This window comes from Aythya ferina (assembly GCF_964211825.1).
Source record: "Aythya ferina genome assembly, chromosome: 7".
Lineage (NCBI taxonomy): Eukaryota > Metazoa > Chordata > Aves > Anseriformes > Anatidae > Aythya > Aythya ferina.
In genome coordinates this window covers 32,016,881-32,036,322 of record NC_140302.1, presented here as the reverse complement: position 1 = coordinate 32,036,322, position 19,442 = coordinate 32,016,881, and the positions used below count along the sequence as shown (strand labels likewise).

General features: G+C 45.6%; 1 protein-coding gene across 2 annotated transcripts; it reads right to left on the bottom strand.

Moving 5' to 3' along the window:
- Positions 1 to 1,172: 1,172 nt before the first annotated feature.
- Positions 1,173 to 18,703, bottom strand: BAG3 (BAG cochaperone 3). Of its 2 annotated transcripts, XM_084526539.1 has the most exons (4): positions 18,416 to 18,672; positions 7,762 to 8,118; positions 5,322 to 5,702; positions 1,173 to 2,512 (listed from the first exon to the last, which is right to left on the bottom strand). In XM_084526539.1, exons 1-4 carry the CDS (start codon positions 18,587 to 18,589, stop codon positions 1,739 to 1,741), a joined length of 1,686 nt encoding a protein of 561 aa, XP_084382665.1. In that variant the 5' UTR covers positions 18,590 to 18,672; the 3' UTR covers positions 1,173 to 1,738. The 2 variants fall into 2 exon arrangements, with proteins under 2 accessions (XP_084382665.1, XP_084382666.1); XM_084526540.1 differs by lacking the exon at positions 5,322 to 5,702 and having other exon boundaries at positions 18,416 to 18,703.
- Between the last annotated feature and the right edge of the window lie 739 nt (positions 18,704 to 19,442).

The window sequence follows — 19,442 nt, the reverse complement described above, 5'->3', positions numbered from 1 at the left end:
TGTTACATGATGTCAGAGACGTGTGTCCTCAGCTGAAATGTAATCCTGCTGGAGGAATGTGTCGCTGAAGTGAGTTCATACAAGAATTATGCAGGCGGATGAACTTTCACACCTCTTCTGCTGGAATGCCTACAATGCTGCTCCAGAAGCTAGGGTAGCCAAATGGTTACAAGACATTGTGTATTTTTACATGGTGTTGTTGACTATCAAAATGAAACTAAAAGAAGCATCAACCTTCTACCTACAACTAAGCAGGCAGCTCACAGTGCATTTGTTATTTAAGAACACTGATTGTATTGTAATTTGATTCTATATTCTTCTGATAAAGAGCAACAATTTTAAATTACCGCTCCTGCCTCTTAAAACCAGCATTTCTGATGGGTTCAAACCCAATTTCCAGTCTAATCCCATGATTCAGAGTATGATTTCCTAAATAATCAATTGCCTTAAACATCTAAAGTTTTCCTCATATGCTGTAAACGTGAGCTATTGTGTGAAAAAAGATTTGTTCGTTTTACAAACAAAAGCCCAGAGTAATTTTTGAAGAGTTCGGTTAAGGCTCCTTTCTTGCTTGCAACCACTCCACACTGGTCTGAGTTTGCTGCTTTCATTTTACACGGACGTAACCTGAAGTATGTTTTATTCCTTGCTTAACTGTATCTTGCTCATCACTTAGACCAACCCCGACGTAATGCTTCAAGTGTTTGTGAAATGAGAGGATTGCTTCTTAATTGTGCTATGAATACGAAGTGTCTCTAGCTGGAAATTAATGCACAGTGTTCAAAGCGCTCTGCAAAACAAAGCGTGTTTGGCTGCAACTTCAGCAGCAGTAGTGGTTACAAAAAGGCTAATGAGTTTCTGTAACAAGTTAAGATGTTCTAAAGTTTCTGTAAGGCACCAGCAAATTTCTGTTGACTTCTGATTCTCAGGAACATGAGATTAAAAACAAAACAAAAGCTAAGCCAAATTCTTTCCTCGATCCACATATGTGATATAACAATGAAATTAAAAGGAAGCAAGTGAATGGAAAAAGGCAGATTTTGGTCTTGATGAGAAAGCAGCTGTCTGACTTCAGCTACAATGGTGTACCAGAAGAAATATGTATGTTTAGAAGAGTATTTGAAACCGATTGCTGCTCTTACATTTCCAGCTCATAAAATCACAAGACTAAATTAGGCTTCTATAGTATTTTATTTCCCTCTTAAAATAAAGCATTGAAGTCCTGCACACATAAATATCCCTACAGTTTCTTACACACTTTCTATCCATCATTAAAGTGCCCAACTGTGAACATGAAAAATAAAAACATTACTGTTAGAGTGGCTACACTTATAGAAGGACTGGTATTCTGTGGTATTCTGACAATGCAGGCCCCTGATTTTACAAAAATCACCTGCAGAAGAATACACCCTAACCAACATGCATCAACATTAACCCTGAAGTCATTCCTTTTTTTGTTCCCCTCCTCCCCCCCCCAACTCAGCTGATCTAAGAGAGTAATTTACAGGGTTTATTTTTGAGACATGTCTTTTACATAGTGTAAGAATAAAGGATAAATGCATTACTTTCTTTCTAGCTCCCTCCTTCCCCCACAAAGTGTTTACTGTGTCCCAAGCTGCTATGTTGATTAAAAACCAGTTGAAAAGAGCTCTGGAAATGCATGCAACTTAAAATTCACTTAAACACACTTTTAAGTTATAAAGTCTTGAGAGATTTTGTTTTTAATTTCAGCAGGTGACTAGGGTTCCGTTGGATTATTAGGTGTGTTTGTCGTGGTGGCCAGATTGGTAAACACTTCTTCCTTCGTTTCGGGCGGATGCCTTTCCATTTCGGTTTGCTCTTTACCATCTTTATTACTGGTATCTCCCTTGCTCTTGACTACCACAGGTTCAATTTCCATGATTTCCTGTGGGGGTTTAGGCTCTGGCAAGGTAGGTTGAAGTCCATCAATTTGAACTGGTTCTGGGACATCTTCTGCTTTCTGTTCAAGTCTTTCCAAAATGTTCTGGACCTTCCTTACACCATCTCTCCTGGCCTGGCGCACATCCGCACGACCCTCGGGGTCCACTGAGTCTAGGGCTAGCAACTCTTTGGTCAAATACTCTTCAATCATCAAGTACTTTTTGTCAGTTTTCTTGCCTTCAAAGGAGTCGACCGCCTGCTCAAGCATTTGTACTTTCTCCAGAATTGCCTCCACTTTCAAAACACCAGGATGCTTTTGAGGTTCTCCTGTTTCCATTGTCTTCGGTGGTGCAGTTTCTTCGGGAGCAGGCCTTTCTTGGGGGGGAACAACCTTAGCCGGGCAGGGAACCTTTTTATCAGCTTTCTCTGCCACAACGGGAGGCTTCTGGGGTGGTACTTTCGAATCTGGTTCTTGGTGGGTGACCTGAATTGGGATATATGATGAAGGCACCTCGGGTTCGGGTGGTGGGACTGCTTTGGTTTCTGTTTTGATTTCAGGTGGTGGAGATGGTCTTGGTGGCTCTTGAGGTGGGACTTGCTGCTGAGAAACCTGGTGAGGAAGACAAGTTTGTGTTGAAACAAAATAAACCATGTTCCTTATTCCATTTAAAAAGTAACAAAATTGACAAAAAGTCAAAGATTTTAAAAATTATTTTATTTTTTAGGAAAGATTCCTAACTGTGGGTACCTCCTTTGAAATCTCCTAGAAAAACACCTCAATTGTCAGAAGATATCAGTATCTTTTCTTCTGAAATCCAGGCCTAACTGTTTTAAATTGGAATACCCACAGAAGCTATCAGGTCCTTTAAAAAAAAAAAAAGCCTCAGCACTTAAAAATGGAAAATGCATTCATTATAGGTTGTTGCCAAGCATTAGGCAAAGGTGCACCCAAGCTCCTTTTCCCTGTTCCCTTAACTTTTAGGGTGGCCCTGGCTCCTCTCACTTCGCAATGGCAGAGTAAGAACAAGGCGAGTGAAAAAGCTAGGAAATAGGAACGAGCAGAAGGAACAGAGAGAGGAAAGTTTCCCTTCTCCTCTTTCTGTGACAACCAACAGCTTTGCCCATCCAACCCTCAGCTGTGGCAGGTACAAGCAAGCTGTGAACCTCCCCTTCTGCTCCATAAAGCACCGTCCACACTGTGGGGACTTAAACAGAGCCACGTGGCCTTTGAGCCCAACAGAAGTCTTGTTCTGCACTGCTCTTGCTATCCTCAATTAGCAGTGAATTTTAGTTACTTTCCCTGATGCCTGGTGATGAATTTAAACCAAATTTTACTTAACAACCCATTTTCAGTACTTCCAGAAAGGCAATTTCAGCACACTCCAAATGATTGCTCTCCCATTTGCTGCTGTATTTCAGCATTCTAAAGCACAAAAAGCCCTCTTCAGCAGAGTTCACAGTTACTGTTTTTAAGCTATTATGGCGAGTACTAATACCAAAAACATTAAATTTTGACCCACCAACTCATTAAAATTATCCCTACAAGCAGTTTTGTAAGATAGGACATTAGAGCAAAGCCCCAGCCTTTCTGAAGTCAGTAGGATTTCTGCAGCTGACTTCAGCATCAGCATTTTATCCTTAGTGTGTCAGCAACTACGAGCTAGTATTTCTTGAAAAGCTAGCAGTACTTTGCTGGGTTTTAATCACCTTTTGGGCTACTCTCATCCCATTCCTGTTTAAGATATTAGAGTATTGACAAAGTAACTTCTGCGTCCAAATCTCATTACACCATAGCTACTAGAGACAATCCTTGGGATTATTACTGATATAACAAGTCAGTCATCAAATTAGAAATCTCTTAAAATTGATAAGAATTTTGAAATCTTATTGGAAAATTGGAATTCACGAGATGTGTGTTTGCCTTGATCTGCCACCTCCTTCATGACGCATGCACACAAAAGGTTTTTTTTTTTGGAAAGGCAGTAGATCTCTCTCATGGGTTTAGATAGGGGAAGTAAAATATCTACATTTATGTTTAAGCCACATAAGTAAATGGCCCACACTGACAGTGTTACTATTTGCCTACTAAACAAGTAATTCAGTTGGGGAGCTTATATTCTCAATCCTAGAAATAAACTTAACATTTTTAATTTGTATGCCGCTAATGAAGTTTGTTGTTTTGTCCTAATTTTTCAAAAATCCTAAACTAATTCCACTCCTGTCATTTTCAATGTGAAATCTCTGAAGAGAAGAAATAAGGATTGTTGGGTGTTGTACACTCAGCTGTCATATTCCAAGTAAAAGGTAATTTTGTGTTGAAGAATTCTTGACTCTTGAGAACTGGCATCAAGCATTATTCCAGAAAAGGAGATTTACAACTCGTCCTTCTCAGGAAGTTATCTGTATTTACTATTTGAATCAAGATTTAGTCCTTCCTTGGTGTTATGGAGACTATTTATAAATAGAATATTCCTGAAATAGGAGAGGTGTGTAGTTTCTGCCTTAAACAGTCTGATTTTTTTGTTTGTTTGTTTTGAGTATGAAGTACTGCTGGTATATATTTGGGTAAAGCTGAACAGCCTACAGGAGTCCTGTAACATCAGTTTCAACAAAATAAAACAAGTAGCACTTTTAAAGTCTAAATATCCATTTTTAAGATCTCTGAATTGAGAGCCCCAAGTGTTATTACATGCAATACAGGATGCCAGATATTGGCACTTAGTGGCATAACTAGGGAAGAGGAAGGGCAGTCATACTTACTGTGAAATTTATTAGCTCATTAGACAGGCGAAGGTTTGTTTGAGATTTTGAAATGCCAGGGTAGCATACACACAGAGCAATCAAGTACGAGCCTAGTCCTACATTATTTAAAGAGTCATTACAAAGGTAGGACTTCTCTGCTCTGAGGAAGTTAGAAAATTGTTCCAGGATATTTATCTATGAGCAAGAGGATGCCTCATGTAGGAAGAATAAAAAGCTTCAAGGCTAGATTTTGATGATCCTCTTTCTCCATAAGGAAATTACTCTGTGTATCTGATGCTCTCCTCAGTGGTTCTGAGACATTAATGAGGTGTATTTACATAGCTGCCACAAATCTCATGGACCTGATTTGCTTTCACAAACATCATGCGGTATCAATGACCTCAGAATAATTACACCAAATTATACTCTGACGAGAAGAAAAACAAACTGTGTTAAAAGTGATTTGCTTAACATATTTTAGTGATCAGACTTCAGAATCCTGATAGGTTGAAAGGCAGCTTGCTGCCAACATTATCTCAGGATCTGTGTGTGTTTAAGAGACAGAGAATGCTTTCTGTGCCACCATGTACCTGTTGGCACGAGCCCATTTTTCAGTTCCAGCCCAGTATGGCTAACCAAGGTAAGTGGCAGGTAAGAACCTTCCCCACTCTACATACCTGGGGTCTGTCTACAACTGTCTGTACTCTGATGGGAGCTGGGGACTGTATCTGGGTGGTAACTCTGGCAGGTGAGCTTTCACGGCTTGATGAGCCTCTCTGAGACACTCTGAAGGGAGACTGCGCTCGTGTTGGCTTAGGCTCCCTGTCATCTGGTTGAATTTTGTGAAACACTGGCTGGTGGGCTTGGTATTCGCTCTGCTGGGCAGGGTAGTGTGTCTTCTGGGCCTGATGGTAGACTTGCGATGGTTGCCTTTGGATATTTTCGTGGATCACAGGAATTGAAATATAACCACGAGGAAGCTGATGGCTTCCTGCGTTGGATCTGCCAGACGACTGAGAGGAAACCGTTGGAGAATCAGGAGCTCCAGGAGACTGAGGCTGCCACGAAAACAAAATCCATTATTAAGTTTTAACCATTTTGGCTTGTAGTATTTTTCATTTCCAAAGCGAGAAGGAGATGGTTGTGGAAATCTGAACTAGTGTTTCCGGCATGCAAAGGATCCACTTCCTTGGCCTCTTTCTTTGCCTCGCTAGACAAACCACAGTTGTGAGAGAGCATCATAATAACAAGTAGAAACCTGAGCTACAGCATTCCCAGCCCTCAAATAAGCAGGGAGTGGATGCTCAGTCAGAATGTTTGCTGCTTTTACATGGCTGTTCCTGTCTAAACCTGTTAAATTTGAGGCAAACTGAAGTTAAGCAAACAAATTATATGCTGCAGACAAAAACAAACCACTAATAGAGGCGCACAAAGTTTACACTTCTGATCCTGATCACGCTAACAGATTTATTTTTTAAGCATGTGCTTTGGTAGCAGGCTTTGGCAATGCACATGTGGCTAATGCTCCCCAAGACCTTCCAACATGCTAGCCCCCTTGGCACCAGGGGTGATAGCTGCGCTAGCTTAGACCTGCTGCTAGCAGGAGCGAGCACTTGTAATGCTGCAGAATTCCTCTGCTAGCGTGTTTCAGGTTATGGGTCTACAGAATTTGGGGAAAGGCAGTTCATTTGCTCACAGCTCTCTCCCTCCTGCTATGCAAGTCCATCACCTACTTCGCACCAGCTCCAGCATCTATCAGACTATTCTCTGACCACTTTAAGTCATGAAGAATGAGGAAAAAAAAAGATTTCCTGACATGTTTGTTACACAGCTCAGTGAAAGGCCAGGTAAGACTGGAAGTGGCACAGAGGAGAGCACAGGACAACGCAGCTGGAAGCAAGAGAAGGGCAGGCAAGGCAGGAGAGGATGGGGAACGAGACCTCTTTTGGTGCTGGTGAACTGCGCAGCTGCCTACAAAGCAGGAACCTGAAATAAATAAATGCTGCTTTATTGTTGTACAGATCACTGGCACTACTGGCAGCCTTGTCAACGTGGGATTTAAAAGCAAGGTCACAGGCTCTGCTCAGTTAGTGCCCGTGCCACCTAAGTTTGTGACAGCGAGTTCTCTGCTCCTCAGCAGTTGTCTGAGCACACAAGGCACAGCAGACAGGTTGTTCCTGAAGTAATTCTGCATGTAACACAAAGCACAGTCCCAGCTGTACGGTGTTGAGAGAAGGAAAAACCGAGCCTCTTGTCCTGGTACTGCATGGGCAAGGCATCAATAGTGGAGACTGCTGGGAAAGCTACTAAGAGAATTTTAATTATGTTGTTCAGACTCAAAACAGGTTTTAGAGGAAAAGCTGCCACTGCTGACATGCCAAATTGATGTTTTCAGATTGATAAAGGCTGAACTTTCTGCTCCTCTTACTTTGAATAGAAGTGAAGCGAATATTTCAGTATGTTACATGAATCCTGATTCTGCTAATTAGAGAACAGGCCAACCGAAATCCTACTTTCTGAAATGCAAAGCAAGCAGGGTGACTCTCTTTTTAAAGGAGTTTGTGGTTTGAGAGCATTTCAACATACAATTGAAGGACAGAAATATTTCAACATTCACTTTTAAAGCTGTAAAGTGTGTAAGTCTACACACTCAATAAAGCTGGAAAGCAGAACAGGGCAATTTCTGAAATGGCCTCAACTGCTAGTTAACTGTCCCCTTGTATTTGTGTCTTAGCTCACCTCACAGCTCCTCACTGTGCAGAACACAAGAGACCTGCCTGTGTTCCCAGTGCGGGGTACCTGCTACAAGCTGTAAAACAATCCTCATCTGCTGCAGGAGGACCTGCACCACTCGGAGGCTCTTTTTTCAGAGGCCATTTACATACACTCGTTTCTGCAGAAATCACTTGAGAACAAAAGCTGGCGACGCCAGAAAAATGTTGAATCCTTACGCCGAAATGACTGTGCACTTCTGCATTTTAATACCCGGGAAGTATTGGGAAAATGTAATCCTGTGGCAGGTTTGGCTTTCTGAGGGATAAACTACCCGTGTGACATTCAGGTCATACATGCTGCAAAGACCTCTGCAAACACACCCTAGCAGTACTGACAAGTTACCTCAGGTCCGTGTGTGGCCGGAGCTTGGGCTGCTGCAGCTGCCGTTGTCTGTCCACATTGTTTATCTGCCTGAGAAGCCTCGGCCGGTCCCCTCGGAGGGGACTCGGGGCCGGCGTAGGCCCCCCTTAGCGGTGTCTGCGCCTGCGCCGCGGTGGGCACAGCCTCTGTCTTGAATCGCTGGGCGCCAGGCTGCTGAGTGTAGAAGCAGGGGTGCTGCTGCCTGCCGTCGATGCCCTCGTGGATGACTGGGATGGGGATGTAGCCAGCCCGGAGCTTGGGGTACACCACATTGCCTTCTCGCGCCGGCAGCTGCTTGGGGCTATCGCGAGACGGACCGTTTGCCGATGACTGGCCATCCTAGAAGTTAAAAACATCACAGAGCATTCACTGCTAGCTCAGCTCGATACATCACATAAGACAAAGCAGCACAGCTCGGCATGACAAGTTCGATCGCTCTCGGACCCATCCCAGCACTTTCTGCAGGTATGAGGGAGCTGAGCAGCCTGCACAACGATGGGTTTGTTCTCCCCCACTCCTGGCAGCACCGGCTCAGGTTTTAGAAGCCCTGCCACCTTACAGCAGGTTTCTCCTTCAGCCTGCCTTACCTGCTTACAGCCACCAGCCCGGCTGCCTCAGTGGTGCCTCGCTCATTTACATAGGTGCTTGTAGGACACCAGAGCTGTTTCCTTATAGCAGCTCTCACCCAGTGCTACAGGTAAGACAAGAAAGAAGCTTCCAAGGAAGCCTAATCTTATCAGAAGAGCAATATCTGTTGGTATGGCGTCATTCAGAAGACTACATTCACTTGCAGCTAAGAGAGGATCCACTTCAGTACTTAGTAAAGGAAAGGGGAAGGCGGGACAGCAAAATAAGGAGGAAAATGCTGCAAAGCAACATAAAATAAGCCCCTGCGTTGCCCAAGTGCGCTCACTGGACAATGTCAAAGCCCTGGCAAGGGTGGAAGTGGTTTGTACCAAGATCCCTCACAAGTCCTCTAGTAAGTTCTTCCTGCACCGGTCATTCTATTTTGAGGCCCCGCTAGGGCCAAGTTCCAGATGTATCTCTAAGTCAGATCATGTAACAAGCACCTCTGTCATTCAGAGGGTAATGTCATTATTCAGTAAGAGGAGAATTTAATAAGGGGACATATGGTGCAAGTGTTAGGAACCCTATTTTTAAAGAGGTGTTTGAACAGCAAAAATATTTCGTTTATGCAGCTTCTGTACACATTAGTGTACTGATTCATTAAGAACTACTTTAACAGTAGGATTTTGACTTTCTTCTCTTGTACAGTGTCCCTTTAAAAAGGATTTCTGACAAATTCTGTAAGGAGTGAAAACAGAGAATAAATGCTATTTTATTGACTTAGGTAAATAATAAAAGATAACAAGTACAGAAAGGAAGAAGTTTAAAGCCACGAGCACTCCCTTTGGCTGATTCAAACCCCTCCACAAGCAAAGGAGAAGCCCTGGAGAAGGCAGAGGAGAGGCAGGCCTAGAAAGTTCGCCGGGAGAAGCGAGGTGGTTGGCGTTTCCAGCCGCAGCACGGGATGAGCTCATGCCCAGCGCGGCATCGCGGCAGATGACTCATTTTCAGCTCACTCCGCCGGGAAGCTGCCGAGAGCCAAAGGTCCTGGGGCCTCAGGACCCCAAGGGCCGATAACCGATTGCCCGTTCTGCTTGACCAGTGAAGCCCCTAGCTGCTATAAAAAGGGGCTGTGCTCACACCGAGCGCTGCCAGACCCCACAGCAACACCCGCCCGTGCCCTAACAAGAGAAGGGGTTGCGGCGTTTTGAGCTGCTCCGTTTGGAGACGAGCCCTTCGGGCTTCTGGAGCTGTGCTAAGCCATAAATCCCTGTCAAGGCTTCAGCACTCTCAGTGTATCGCTGCCCCAGCCTCCACGAGGCTCCTCCTAGGAGCCTGGCCCCCCTTATCTCCATTTCCAGCCCCTTCAGGCTGCCCTTGCTGTGAACCATTTCAGCAGCCTGACAGATCTGCCTCTGCAGCTTCAAAGCAGGTGAAGTAAAAGCGAGCAGCCCTAAACTGAAGAAAAACCAGGTTGGACTGCTTTTTGAAACTCTTCAGTTTATGTCTGAAGCAAATTTTTTGGCAGGTTTCACTGTCCCCCCTTTAAGAACCACAGTGTAAACTATACCCTTGTAATTCCTCATTTATTCTTACAGCAGCCTATGCTCCTGTGGAAAGTCAGCTTTGAGCTGGTTCCAGGCTTTTCCCACCCTGTTTCTGAGGGGTTTTCTGTCACGTATCAATAGTAAGATGGGAGCAGTCCATAATTCAGGAACAAACAGAGCTTTGCCCTCTCTCCCAGCACCGTAGCTCTGCGGCAGGCAGATCAGACAGGGGAAAGGCGCTTTCCTCACCACCCCTCTCCCCGATCCACGCTGTTCTCCTCAGCACGTAATTAACGCCTAACTCCACACAGGGCTGCTGATGTTAGCCAGTTCGTATCACCACATTCTCCACATTCCTCCTCCTTTCCTGCTCCCTTTCTCCGCCTGGTTTCACACATCCAGGAGCACACAGAACTGGTGAAACGTCCTGCACGGGGAACAGCGCTGGGACACGGGGATGGGGCTGACGAGGCCTTGGCGCAAGCGGCTGAGGGGGCTCCAAGAGGGCCGGGCTCACTCTTAATGACGGGCACACAGCTCCTGATATGCCCACATATGCTTCCAGCCCCTCAAAAAATAAGGAGGAAAGTTGTTTTGTGCAGGAGAGCCAGTTTCCAACCCTGACAAACAGGTTGGGGAAGAGCTCAGGAGAAACTCGGGTGTGTCTGGGCACAGCGTGAGGGAGCGGGACCAGGCCCTGGAGGACTCCTTGCAGCGCTGGGGACGAGGTGTTTGTGGATCCCCTCTGAACGCTTCAGTTCCCAAATTTCACTGCACAGCCAGCTCAGAGAGCCAAAACTTCCATTTTTGGTTTCTACTCGCCCTCTCAAAAAGATGGCTTTTGCTTGTTAAGTTCACAAGCACATTATCTGAAGCAGCCCAGGAGCTCACACCGAATGCAGATCACCATAGAAGATATCACCAATTGAAATTTCTTTATTTTTTGCTTTAGAAATCTTTGTCCACCATCCTTCTTTCTTGGTTAAATACAACCAGCAGGAACTCAAGTCCTGTTACTGCATTAAAAATAATTCCTCTTTCCCTCACCCAAGGAAAGGAGGAGTAATGAAATGGAGTAATTATAAGCAACAGCGCATTGAGGAAGGTCCCATAACCAGCAGAACCCTACAGGACTCCAGGCAGTGATCACAAACTCTCATCCTATTTAACAGATAGAATCCCCAGAGAAAGGAGGAAGCACAGAAATGCCAAGAACACCCCCAAGAAGCCCAGAAGTTTTCACCAGCCCCAGCCTACGCCTCAGGTGGCTCAGAGAGTCCCAGGAACTCAGCTGCACTGCGCCGTTGCAGGAGCTGCTCCGTGTGGGCCAAGGCATGGAGAAGATGAGCTCGGGAGGCTCCAGAGCAATCCTACCTCGTGGGAAGGGGACAGGCGGTTCTGTCCTGAGGTCATCACCACAGCACGGGGAGGTGCGGCCAGCACGAGTTGTGCAACTGGAAAAAACGCTTCATACCCCCACATCCTACACTTGGCTTCCCATGAGAAGGGCACGGCCAGGAACGAAGCTAAAAAATCCTCAAACTTGCTCACAGATTAAGCGAGCTCTGACACTGTGCCACCGGGGAAAAGCACAGGAGAGATAGCCTTGCCACCAAGCTCCCTGCACAGCTGTACTGCCCATCCGCACGGACAGTGACCTAATGCCCAGCGTGCTCCAAGGACTGACCAAGTCTTATTACAGAGTCACAGAAACCTGCAGCGTCCCTCTCCGCTTATGTTAGCAAACCACCATGAAGTCATCCAGGTGGCCGTGCCAACGTCAGGAAGCTCGTCGATATTCTGCACACAAACCAGGTTACTTGAAAGGTCGTATCAAGCTTGGAGTCTCTCTTTTGAAACTGCTGGTAAAATACATTTTTAATTCCTCTTGCACCAGAATGCTCTGCAGAAAGTAATTAAGTGATTTTGCTACCATCACACAGTAGCATTTTCCTTAAACTGTACAGATATCATCTGCAGTACAGTAAAGCCAGTTTTCCAAAGCATACATACACATAGCATCACCATACCTGTTGCAGAGCAACAGTACAAATATTTAAGTTATACTTGTTTTGTAAATATTATCCAGCAAAGGAACATGAGTTTTACGAATATTACCAACTGATAAAGTGTCTTTCTGTAAGCAAGATGGTCTCCTGACTTCTGTATGGTTCTGAACTTTTAAGCTGCTGCTTTAAAGAGTATCAAGCAGATAAAAGTACCCCATTTTCTCCAATGACTGAGAAAATGCCAGCACCTGACAAATTCTGACTTGACAGCACACGCCCTGTGATTTTAAGCCCAGATCCTGTATTTTCCAAAAGCTGGGAGTAGTGCCATCATGTTCTTTCAGAACACAAGGGCAACTGAAGTGACTGAAATATAACAACCAAGCTTTCTCTCATTAGGACTTCTTGGGGAATTACCCACGTGGCACAGTGGAGAGCGATTTGCTCTCGGCGCTGACCCGTAACTTCCCGCTGCTGTTTCAGGCACCGAAGGCTTTTGCATTCTCATTCTTTTACTCACAATTTGTGCTCAAATAAATACACTGAGCACACAGGCATTTGAGCAAGATATCATTAGCTAATGACTGAAGGCAACCATGAATAAGCTTAGCCTCATGAGCTGTCTCAGTAGACCTTCGTGTCAGTCACATCATACAACTTATTTATACACTGAGCTGCTTTTGATGTTTTATTTGCTGAATGCTGCCTTTTATTTCACAACATACACCTGTGTAGGCAAATAGGCCTTTTGTTCTCTCTTGTAATTATCGTGCTGTATTATACAGGTATTACATTAATGCATGCTCTAACTGATGGGACACAATGGTGTCATTAGAAACAAACAATCACTAGTAAAAATCGAAGGAGAAATCTAAACCCAAGCCTTTCGGAGCCAACAGCCTTACTGGAGCAAACCTGTTGGCTATCTTTGAGAGAGATCTATCTTGTTTCAGGAGCTGCAACTGCTCTTTTTTGATCACAAAGATGACTCCTCCTCAGGCTACAATGCCATCGTGGCGTGGCAGGAAAGATGTTTCACCTTCATGCCTGCAAGTGGAAGCTGGCCCATGCACAGGGGCCAACCTCAACATGTCCTGAGAGAGCAGAGAGTGCTGCAAGGAGCTCTCAGACAGCTGGTGTCACCCATCCTGACAGCTTCCACGCACAGGTTTGAGGGAAAGCCCTCTGAAAGCCTAACAGGCAGGTCCTCATCCAGGCCCACGAGCATGACGTTGCCTGTTTCCCAATTTCTGCTCGCTGCCTGCTTACCTAAGGAGCAGGTGGCCAAGCTATCGCTTTCCTGCTGTCAGCCAGAGTTTGGAACACAGAAGGAAGTAGAAGCCTCAAGAAGCAGCAAAACAGTGCCCCATAAAAAAATAATTAGTTAACTGAAGAGTCAGGAGTTTCATAGGTTATAGCAAGGGCCTGCATTTTCATCTGGATGTCACGTGGCACACAGCAGTTTTCAGGCTTCACTTCATTGAGCAGCAATTTTCCAACGCTATAAAAGCACTTGCTTTTTGATAAGTAGGCTGCACCCTATTTATCAAATAAGGCTTTGCTATCAGCCATAAAAATATGTTTTTGTGCTACCTGACCTACTGGGTGACGTCAGCAAGTTGCTTCACCACCCCGCGTCTCATTTTCCTGCTTCTAAAACAAAGGAGATAAAAAGGTTTAAAACAGCTTCTGCAAAGTACATGAAGATGCATTTTTCATCTGTAATTTAGTGTAATTTGTGAACAAGCTGTTTCTTCTGTTAAAGATTTCTATTTAGCTTGGCACAAGGAGAGGCATATCTGCCGCAGAAAGAGGTGGAGACAGCGCTTACCTAGAGAGTGATCCTGTCTGTATACCCCAGAGCATATTGGATTGTTATCTGCCTTATCATGGTTCAAGTGCGAACAATTCTATTTTTGCCATGTGGTTATGGAAAAGTCATGCCTGCGTAGACGTTATAGGTGGTAAAAATAATGAATCCTAGCTAAGAACACTGGCACAAGCATTCTTCCTCTCTCCTTTAGATAAAAGGCTCGCCGTGCTGGGACCTGAGCAGAACCAGGAATTAAGGTCTTTCCTACTTTTCCTCTTGCATGGTAGCCCAAACACTGCCATGTTATTCTAGTTTAATTTCAGTTCTTTGTCCTTATTTCTGATCTGACCCACCCCTCATTTTTATTTAATTGTTATCTCTGTAAGTTATTTCCCTGTTTACCATGTTCTATCAAGCCAGGTTTAAAATAGCCACAGAAAGCAGCTTCAGGGAGCTTGGACAAAGCCAGCACACAACCCTCCAGAAGTCTCCTGCTGATAATTATCCAAGTTCTCAATATTGTACATTTTATATATACATTTCTAACCTGGTAACTAATTTATTAAGGAAGGAGTAAACTGTAAACTTGACTGTAACAGAATGCCTATCTGCATAAGTAATATTATATAAATAAATAAAAAGACACTACGGGTAAAACAGAGTTAAAATGTTACTTTTCTGATGTTCCCTTCCCCTAATGTGAACCACTGCAAAAGATGCAGAGGTTCAGAGAAGCTCTACTGAAATTTCAATGCAATTTCTAATTTGGTCTACCAGGAATTTTTTAGTCAACTTGAACATGAGAAGTCAGCACTCAAAATAAGTGCGCTGCTAAAGAGATGGGAATTGAGTGACTTAAGACTTATTTGGGGAAGCAGAGAGAAAAGAGATGCAACAGTCATGAATTAACAGCAAGGGCGAGGACAGGAACTTCGCGGTAGGGAGCTGTTCCACGAACACTACAGCAGCCATCAGTAATAGATTAAGATGCCTTTCCCCTGCTTTGTTTAGGCCCATACAGCCACTTGCAGCCAATAAATACACCACTTTTATAACCGTTCCCAGACATAAAAGCTCTTCCAGCCAGCCAGGCTCAAACCTACGGCGTTAGTGAGCTATCGATCACCATCAGTGCCTTCAGTGCAGCTCAGCACAGTCAATTCCTTTGGTCTATTTTTAGTCACAGCATTTCCCATTGGGTTTACTGCATGTGGGAACATCATACGGAAGGGGCATTGATACATATTTATACAAGCCTTGCTATGTTTTCTTCTTTAAACAGTCTCCTTTGATCAACACTTTGGGGAACACCAAGTAAACAATTTAACATGAGACAGCCTCAAGGAAAGTATGCTGCTGGAGGTCAGCATAAGTTAGCACAGGAAAAAAAGAGACAAACATACAAAAATCAATAATCCTCACAAAGAAATTATAGGAGAAACAGTGGCACTGCTAGTAGAAGAAATATGCATATGCACACACTTCGTGATATTGATTGTACCTTTAAGATGACTTGCTATTAATTGATTATACACTGGAAAGAAAATCATTAGTCTACCAAGAGGTTTGGGTAGTAAATGTTTTGCAGTCATCTGCAAAGTCATGGCCTATTTCCCACGGGAGTACAGTAAGAGATTTGCTGTTCTTTCTCAGTAAGGCCTCCCCAGTCCAACCTGACACTGCAGTGATTTCATGCAAATGGCTGGGATAAATCCGCACAAAGACACACAACCTTTGTGTGGGTAAATAAGAGGCCAAACTCAACAAGAAAAATGAAAGAACGCCACCTGAATCTCAATATATGGAAGCTACGTACTTAGATGTAAAGCTAAAATCCAGCTCCATTTAAAAAGGTTCTGTCAAGGGTTAAAATTTTGAGAGCCATTTCTTGTTTTACCCGATTATATATCTGGTACAGTTACTGCAGTCAGCATAGTTACACACGTCAAACCTAAGAGTACGTAAGGAGACCAGGATCAATGATTAGTTAAAGATGGCACTGTCATTAATGCTGCCTCAGCTGGATCACTCAGCTAAAAAAAGCTCAGTTAGCTTAGACCTGTGCTCCATTCATTGCTCACCTGCAGGGCGATAACTCATTTCTGTACCTAGGTCTCCTTAAAAAGGGGATGACTATTCAGCAGAGAGAGTAAGGAGAAACAGCTTGTAAAGGTTTAAGGACCATCATAAAGGGGATCAAGACCACACTTGTTTCACTAATGAAAGCGATGCACCAGTTTGTCTCTGCATCATCATCCTTGAAAAGACATGGTCTGACACATCAAGTCAGCTTTTGCAATTCTCTGATCACTCTTAAACCTCCTAAATTCTCATTTAAGGTACACTAAGAAATAGGAAACTGAAAAAGCTACTAATACTTTGGGTCTGCATCTGTAATTTTATCCTTATCCAGGTTAAAAAAAGAATCAAATGCTTTTAAAAACCACCACTGGATGTAAAATTCAGAGTCACTGGTTAATCCGTCTTCTTTGGCACCATTTAGCTAAGAAAATATTATTTAGGAAGAGAAATACTTCCTTTGGGTCTGATTGTGAGATTCTTTTGCTTAGTATCCCTACTCATGAAATAAACTGGTACTGAGAGGAACTGAAGAGTTCAGAGGCCATTCATTAATTCAAGCAGACACTTAACTCTAGGCTGTAACAAACAGCCTTACCACATCACCATTACCCACTACTTCTATCACCAGAAGTTGCAACAATTTTCTATTACCACCTCTGGAAGCATTTCCCTCCCTCTGAACAGTCCCAAAGCATACCAATCCCTGCTTATAGCGAGCAATAACAGATTTTGCTGTTTGGAAAAAAAAAGTGTATGCCACAAAACCAGTTCAAAAGCAGGTGCAACTTTCTCTGTAATAACCCTTGCAAGTTGGCAGGAGAGCAGGCACTTTTCATTACCACAGATTTTACATCAGATAGGGCTGAAAATTTGTTTTCTTTCAGGCACCCACTCAAACAGAGCACTGATCCATTAGAGCACTTCAAATCCTGTTTTCGTACAATTATCAAATGCAGCTTAGAAGTGACTTTTCTCCTAAATGGGCTAGTTTCAAGTGCCATTTCCATAACAAAAGCCTTTGAGTAAATAGCATGCTTTTCTGCTCAAGAATGCTTTAAGGTTGTAAAAAACATGCTATTTATTATTTTTATGGCGCTAACAGCCAGTGTTAGTAGGTACTTCGTTACACCAGTAAGACAGCAGCTCCAAAAAGGAGTTAAAGCACTTTTCCTTACGCCAGTCTCACTACTCACATCATCAAGTTAAGTCTTCCTAAGATTTCTGCATTATTACTAGAACTATGGAGTTCATAATTCAGATGAAAATGGGATAAGGGATGTATTTCGCCCATTACGACTCACTTCCTCAATTCCAAAGAGCACCTCGTGAATGCAGCTGCACCAAGTTACCTGGCTGCATTCTCGCTGCAGGATGCTGGAAAACCACAGCCCCTTCATTTCTTTTAAGTCTGCGCTCATAAAACGGGCAATTAGTGTTTTAACAAATATTACGTTCTTTTATTTCTTCAGTGCTTTGATCCTCGTGTTTTATACATGGCTACAGGGGGAAAAAAATCAAGTTGTAATAATCATGTTGAAGACACGTTTTGAAGTTACCGGGTGTCTTCCGAAGGCTGCCTGTGAGATGTCTGACACACAATACGATGTGGGGGGAGACTTATTTTTAACACGGCAGCCCAGGCAGCACTTTTCCCCCCACACCAAGCAGCCTCAAGCTTCTCCTTGCCCAAAACACCAAAGCAAGTGCTGCTGTCGGTATTAACCCAGCCATGAGCCATGTCACGATGATCAAAGCCCTTTGCTGCCAGCTCCTCGGGCTCCACACACCACATCCAGGCAGCAGCCAGCTCCTGGGCACAGCAGGGCCTCGTCCTGACAGCGGTGACAGGCGACATTTTAGGTGGTGAGGACGGCCAAAGGGTGCTGGGCTGCTGTGTGTCACCACAACCCGCTCTGTGTGGTGGCAGGAGCTGCTGCCAGGCTGCCAGCTCGGGCGAAAGCGACGTCGCCGGCGGAGAAACGCGAGAGAAGCCCACGGGAATTGGTTTTCCACCAGGCTGGCAACTTCTCCCGCGGCTCAAGTTTCCAGCACTTTCTGTCTAGTCATCGCCTTAGGAAGGCGCTAGCGCAGGGCAGGCGGCTCTTCACTTCCGAAAAGTCGGAGTTTGGCTGGAAAAAGCCGCGCCTGAGGGCCCCGGTGGATCCCAGCCCCGCTCCCCTCAGCCATGGACATATTTGGACTCGGATGGGATTTTCCCCGAGCACACTGGCTGACAAAAGTGAAGCAGAGAGCGGAGTGACTGGGACAGCTTATAGCCAAAAGGAAAAAGGGAAAAAAGAAAAAAAAAAAAAAAAAGGAATGAAGATCTTGACAAGCCCAGCTCGGGCTGCTCTCAAACGCTCTCCATCGCAGCCAAAAAAAAAAATAATTAAAAACAAATAAACACACAACAAACGCTGGGACTTGACCAACTTTCAACAAACCCTACAGGGCCGAGGTCTGGGGTGATTTAATGCACAAAAAAGGCCCTGCAGTGCGCCGGAGCCGAGAGGCAGCGCCTGCCCTCAGCGCAGCGCCCTGCGGGGACCCCCCCAGCCCGACCCCGACCCCTTCCCCTTCCCCTGCCCCTGCCCCTACCCCTGCGCCCCCCGCCCTACCTTGGCCGCCTCCCCCCGGCGGCGGGGGTCGTTCCAGGTGGTGGTGCGGCTGTTGTGGTCCACGAAGAAAGGCCAGCCGGTCTGGGGGTCCACCTTGATCTCCCAGCCGGGGGGCAGCGGCTCGGAGCCGCCCTCGCTTTGGAGCAGCGGGGAGTGAGCGGCGGCGGCGCTCATGGTGCGGCGGGGCCATGCGCCGAGTGCCGGGCGGGGAGCGGCGGCCCCGCCGCTTTATCCGCCGCGGGGCGGGGGGCGGGCGGGGGAACGGGGCTGGAAGTGTCTGGAAATCGCCGCCGGCCGGCGGAGGAGGGGAAAGGGGAGGGGACGGAGGCGAAGAGGAGGAGGAGAGGGAGGGAGGCGGCCGAGCTGCCCGGCTGGAAACTTCTGGTGGCCTCCAGCGCGGCGCGCTGCTGCCGGCTGGGGGTGTCCCAGCAGTGAGGGGCAGCCCCCTGTGGGCGCTGGGCGGGGGTTTTGGGTGAGAAATGGAAGAAATAAGGGCTGCTGCGGGTCAGGGAGAGCATAGGTGTTGCTCTTCAGGCTCAGCTGCTTGGTTGTCCTCACAAGTGGCGGCCTGCAGCACAGGGCCTGAGGCAGGTGACTCTTGGAGGTTGCTTGGAGCAGGGCGCGGGGTGAGCGCCGTGTCCCTCAGACACCAGCATCGCCTGCTGCAAAGCTTCAAGGAATCGCAGGCACGCATTCCTCTGAGATGGATGCTCAAAGTATCTTTTGCTTTGGAAAATGCCGTCCACACGCCCCTGGGGCAGGCAGGACCTCATCCTGCTTGGGGCAGGACCACAGATCCCTTGATACGCCTCGACGCTGATACTGCCGCGTGCCCTGACCCTGAGTGTTGTTACCACGCCGCCAGACCCAGCCCTTGCTCAACCCTGCTCCATCATTCCCCCAGCCCTTCATCCCGTACACTCCCCTGGATCCACACAGTTTGCCATCAGGGACTGCTTTTTCCATCACTGCTGCGTGCCTTTGACTCAGAAGTATCGTAAACAGATCGTGGATTTCAGTCTTTACT